This window comes from Carya illinoinensis, chromosome 7 (assembly GCF_018687715.1).
Source record: "Carya illinoinensis cultivar Pawnee chromosome 7, C.illinoinensisPawnee_v1, whole genome shotgun sequence".
Taxonomy (NCBI): domain Eukaryota; kingdom Viridiplantae; phylum Streptophyta; class Magnoliopsida; order Fagales; family Juglandaceae; genus Carya; species Carya illinoinensis.
The window spans coordinates 42,159,996-42,166,139 of record NC_056758.1 but is presented as its reverse complement, the minus strand read 5'-3'; the positions used below and the strand labels follow the sequence as shown (position 1 = coordinate 42,166,139).

Here is a 6,144-nt window from a genome sequence, read left to right as displayed (position 1 = left end):
CCTAATTTCGAATTTTTAAGAGATTTACAATATTACTCTATAATTTTAATGTGAACTTGTTCCCTTCTTGCTCATATTTGTTTCCTTGATGTGCTTGACTCTATTGTGTAGACAACTTGAGTTTTAGACTTTTTTATTCTTTGAATTCATTTATTATCATCAAAATCTATGTGTAGATATATAATTACATAAATCTTGAAACCTTGGGTTCAACAAGCACCATATAAATCTCATGGATCATGTATATATATATAAATGATACTTATAATTGTGAGTATGCAAACGTCTAATTATGTTAAAAAAAGTGAATAAATATGAGATCCATAAAGTGAATAAATACGAGACCCATAGAAAATAAATAAATAATTTTTTTAATAGTAAATCAAACTCTTTTTCAAAACAATTAACGCTTATACATTTTACGATTGTATGTAATATTACTGAGGTATATATCCAATTTTGGTTGGCACAAACGGTTTAATATCTCTCGACTGCTAACTGGAAGATATAATCTCAAACATCTCGGATAACGTTTCAATATATACAAATAAAACAAATTTAAGCCAGTAGTGTGCAACGTATCCGCAAAATCACATAATTGTAGAGACAAACAAGAACAGAAACAGCAAAAAGCTAACAGACTTTTGAAGCGATCCAACGCTACTCCCCACTAACACAGGCGTATCAATCATGATCCTAAATTTGCAATCACCAGATGATGATGATGGATCTGTGTGAGTAAGAACCGAAAGATTTGGAAACTTGCAGGCGGTCTCAAGCTGATTCTGCATCTGATAGTAACTGTTAAATGCATAAGAGATGTTTCCCCGAGAATCCAAATTTCCACATGAAGTCCCATATCCAAGACTAGTGCAATCAGCATTTTCACAAGCGTAAGTGACGCTAGGCCCAACTTGCGGGTCATCAAGACTAGCAGAGGATGACAGGACACACCATCGCGGGGCCAGATATTTTACATTACTTGCTGCTACCAATCCGTTCGAGTTGGCCGTAAGGTTAAGATGATATTTGGGTTTTCCATCGAAGAAAAACAGCCCCCAATGGCGTTCAAAATTTCCTGGCTGAATGCTTTTGCCATCTTCATCTATGAGGCCGAATATGTATGCATCTAGGGGGCCGGATCTCATCGGAGTTCCCTGCCCAGATATATAACGAGACATGAAGCCTTGGTTGAACCTCTGAGCATTTTGTATGTTTGCATTTTGATCTCCATCAGTAGGCCATCCAATTTCTCCAACTATAATGGACATGTTTCCATAGCCATTTTTCTGTAAGGTCCATACCAGGGTATCATAATTGGCACTAAACATGTCTTGATAGATTCTTCCCTCATCATTTATGGGAGATGAATAGCCGTTGAAGAAAGCATAGTCAAAAGGGAAATCGGGATGGCCATAGAGGCTGATAAAGGGGTATATGTTGACAGTAAAAGGAGATCCATTGTCGTTCAAGAACTTAATGATTTGCACCATGTTATCACGGATGTTTGCACGAAGATCACCTTTAGAAGGGATATTAGTTGGACTCTCGTATATATCAGCATTCAGGGGCACAGTGACTTTAACCTGACTGCTCAAACCAGCTTTTACCAGGGCTGCCTGGATATTTTGAAGGGCCGGAAGAGTTAATCCTTCAAAGCTTCCATTGTAGGTTGACAAGAATGGCTCATTCCCAACTGCAACGTACCTTGGAGAGAATATATGAAAAGTAAATCCAACAGAAAAATATAGACCGCACACTAGATGAAACAAGACAAGCCGATAGAAGAACGAAGACAACAAGAAATGGGTTGCCTTTGCCTCTAACTTCTCTTGATGCTTTTACAGTCCTGTAGAGGTTATTTACGAAACTACTCTGTATGCAAATCCTATTCTTACAAGAATGCATTTCCCCAAAGTTTTATACTGAGTTTCATAAAAGTTATTCGTCTCCTATATCAGATGGGCCATACATTATTACAACATTAGGCAAAACAGCTGAATATTGATGTTTATGTAAAATCAGGCATATATAATCATGACTTCACAATGACTTGAGAAGGAGATAATTTACTCTATCATGACAACAATGTGAAAATCAAGTGATAGAAATCTTGCAGTAAGGATGCTTATGTGGTTTGGGGTTTGGAAGCACACTCAAAATCATTTGGATGTATGTCACATCTGCGAATATAAATCCCAATTCTTCAGCAACAAACCAAAAATGAGAGCCATTTACTCCTGTTGGGGTAAGAAAATGTAGGTTAATCCTCATCACAAGCAAGTTGTTCACCAATTGAGAAAGGAAAACAAAAACAAGGTGGCCACTGACAAGTAATTAGGATCAAAACCCTGTAACCTATTAAAAAGTAGCGCTGAAGTGTCCATTAGAGTCAGGTCACATAGTTTTTTTGGTTCGGTGTAAAGGTCCTAGAAAAGGCTGTTGAGACGCAAAATAAAGGTACATAAATCTTCTTTAAACAGTAAAGTGACATGAAATTTTATGAACTTAGGCAACAGAAAGCCGTTGGTCTACCCAGTCAGACCCTGCATTGCCTGCTTGTGCCGCAAGTCTACCTAAATTTCTTTCAGAAGATTCAGTATTCCCGAAAATAGAGATGAAAATGTAATATAATTGCCATGCAGGATAATTGACAATTTGTTAAAAGTGAGGATGAATGCACTCCACGCTTAACGGGAATCTTAAGAGCACATGGGCTTACTAGCAGGAGCCAAGGGCCCTACAAAATTTTGTTCTCAGCGGTTTGTTTCATTGTTTGGTTCAGGAAAAAACAGGACACAGAAACAGACACTTGCAAGATGTTTTCTGTATGTTTACGGATTAAAAGTTTTAGCAATCTGACCACAGTACGTGGAGTTGTGTAGATCTGCAATATCTTTTATGTTCGCGAATTACAATTTCTTCTGCAACACGAATTCTGTATTATAAAAACACTTTTCAAGCATTTCGTCGCCCCCCTAAAAGATTATGCAAATAGTAGAAATAGTATTACAGCCATCAGATCCAGTTCTGCATACCACAAGGGAAATGATCAGAATCCATTATTAAGTAAGAGAACAATAAGTACTGCAACTTTGTCAAATGTGCACATAAACTGCAGTTTAGATTCCAAGTTATTCTTTTTGGATATCTATGGTAGAAGTTTAAAACCGTGGCGTTGCAATAAGAAAAGTGGGAAAGGATTCACCTGATGTCTACGCCATTGGAAGAGACGTGTGCCGATACATTCTTGGCAACCCATTTCTCAGCTGCTTGCACACTATTAGCCAAAGTAGAAAGCATGTCGTTTGGAATACCCACCATCACCTGAATCCCTGAATTTCTCAGAGCATTCAAAATTTTGGAATCGGCATCGAAGAGCTTAACCTTCTGAAAACCATTTTCCTTAAGCATCTTCACCACGGTTGCAGGTGGTAGAGGGTGCTTTACCTGGGTTCCCCAATTAACTCCAATTCCACTTGCTGAATCCAACAAAAGCACAGCAAATAACAAGAAAAGGGCAGCAGCGAAATCCATACCTTTCAACCACCCCATAATCCCTTCGCGGATACACTCTCTAGATTATGCTTGGATGCCCAACTCAAGGATAAATGGGTCTAATGAATAGATACTGAATTTAAAGAATGGGGTCAGCTTTAATGCGTGGATTTGAGACCAAAGCTTGGTTTATCCAACAACGAGTCAGAGGGGGTAGAGAGCTGGGGAACAACGTAGAGAAATGCCAAAGAAGAATTAAAAATTCCTTACTGTGTAATAAAGCTTTCGACCAAGTAGCTAGAGAGTGATCAATAAGGAAATCAAGAAACAGAAACCTAGAAAGAAAAAGTTCAATAAAGCAAGATGAGGAACTTGGGAAAAGTTGCGTAGGAAACAAAATAAAGTCATATAATAATTAAAGCAAGCGTTCGTAATCAGAGCCAGTCAAAAAGTAAAAAGCGGCAGAGCCCAGATATGAGATACTCGTAACCTCAGAAGCCAGAAACCTTCTGGACGAGATAACAATAAATTTATACAGAAAAATTTTATGCATCATATTATCACCGTATTTATATTTTACTAAATAAGGTATTATATTTATATTTTATTAAATAAGATATAACATATTTATTATTATTAATTAATTATTTATTATATTTTTTTTATAATTAAATAATAATAAATATATCACATTATTTATAATAAAATATAAATAAAATAATAATATAGTATATAATATTTCTCTTTATAAATTTATTCTTATAAAATCTCCTTTACATCTAAAATATTCCTCTCACAAACCAAACAATTACTACTGTTCTGAAAAGTAAGCTCTTAACTGGAAAAGGCTATGGAGGAAGTTATGCTACAGAGTCAAAACAGATTTTTCAAAATTATATGAAGTCTATGCATGGTATTGTTGATGGAAAACGTTGAATGCAGTCGGATTATGCAAGCGCCGTGCAAACGACGCTGACATGGAAAAAATCATATGGCACCGTTTTTACTTTTTACGTTTCCTTTCCTCCTTCTCTCTGATTCTAAAGACCCTTATCTTTATTTCAAAAAACCCTTCCTTCCCTCTCTTTTGTGTCTTCGTTAGTAGTGGTCCAAGAATGCATGGACTTTAGGTACCTATTTTCATTTTTATTTGGCTTAATTTTGCTTCGCCTTCAGCTTTCAGTGTTTTCTCTCTAATTTTGAGGATTGAGTTGTTGATCTTTTGCAGGCTTTATTTTACAAAAGTGCATTTGGGTAATCCTTCAAGAGAATTCTATGTGCAGATTGATACGGGTAGTGATGTTCTGTGGGTCAGTTGTAGCTCCTGCAATGGTTGCCCCAAAACGAGTGGACTCCAAGTATCACTTCGTATTCATATTTCTTTGACATGGTTCAAGTCCTGTAGCTTTCTTTAAACAGTAAGAGCATACTGCTATGAATTTTCGATTCAAATGTCTTTTTTTCTTACAGATTCAGCTCGATTTCTTTGATGCTAGGAGCTCATCAACAGCTTCATTGATCTCTTGTTTAGACCAAATATGCAGTCTTGGAGTTCAATCTTTAGATGCCATCTCATATTTAGCAAATCTCAGGAAATTTTTTTTTTTTTTAAATCCGAATTAAATCGTTTTGTTGGTAGTAAGCTTCAGTTTGACTCTATTTTCCTGCTCATGTTGCCATTCTTCTCCATGGTGGTGGGCTCATTTAGGAAGTATATTTACATGAGCTAGCTTGTCTCTGTTTTTCTTGATGAAAATAGGGCTTCTCTGCATCCAGTGAATCCAAGGCTCATGCCACCCTATCTGCTATGGTGGCCAACCACACAGCCACACAAATTCAGTACTGGGCCACTGCGAGAGAGACGCACCAAAAAAATCCTTCAGCCACCGTTAAACAGCCACTCAAGCCTTATTTGAAGCACCTAAACTAACAAAACTAAAAAAAAAGATGAACAACGGCTGGAGAGAAGAGAGGGAGGGAGGACTTCTCTCTAGAGATATGGGAGAGCTTCTCTCTCCTGCTTGAGTGATACTTTTTACATTAGTGTTTCTTGAAACTTGAAGAATAAGATTTTACCAATTTCATCTTTCCCGCCTTTTTTTTTTTAATATAATGACAGACGTGGCTAGCTGACTGCCTGTAGTTTGCAAGCAGCGACTGGCTGTAGAAGAACTGATTATTGATATATGCTTGCGTTGCGTAGCTCATAAATAAACAGATTTCACTACCAAGCCATGCTTTCATTATCGAATTTTACTACATACAATTAAAGTCACATATTAATTTATATATTAATATTAATTCTTTCATATTTAAAATTTAAATTAGTATTATTTTTAATAAAATATATTTTTTAATTAATTATATTAAATTAATCCATATATTAATATATAATTGTGTTATCGGCTAGATTTTTATTTCTTTATCGCTCAATTTATTTCATGGCTGTCCTTCAGTCTGTCCCATGGCCATGAGCACTTTTGAGTAACGGCTATCGATTTGATCGAACAACCGCAAAAACTCTTTGACCAAAATCACTGCAATTCTGCTGGCTACAATAATCATGGGTGGGGTTATTCTAGATTTTTCATTCAGGTGTTGGCGTTAACGTCCAACTCAATACCCCCATTCTCTAAATCTGCCACG

General features: G+C 36.4%; 1 protein-coding gene and 1 long non-coding RNA gene across 2 annotated transcripts; one reads left to right on the top strand and one right to left on the bottom strand.

Moving 5' to 3' along the window:
* Positions 1–508: 508 nt before the first annotated feature.
* On the bottom strand, positions 509–4,007 carry LOC122316680 (glucan endo-1,3-beta-glucosidase 5-like). The gene is made up of 2 exons (XM_043133390.1): positions 3,209–4,007; positions 509–1,707 (listed from the first exon to the last, which is right to left on the bottom strand). The coding sequence occupies exons 1-2, from the start codon at positions 3,553–3,555 to the stop codon at positions 591–593; spliced, it is 1,464 nt and encodes a 487-aa protein (XP_042989324.1). The 5' UTR covers positions 3,556–4,007; the 3' UTR covers positions 509–590.
* Positions 4,008–4,314: 307 nt separating this feature from the next.
* On the top strand, positions 4,315–5,589 carry LOC122317257. Its single transcript, XR_006244406.1, has 2 exons — positions 4,315–4,628; positions 4,727–5,589. It is a non-coding gene; the product is annotated as an uncharacterized LOC122317257 (long non-coding RNA).
* Positions 5,590–6,144: the final 555 nt, after the last annotated feature.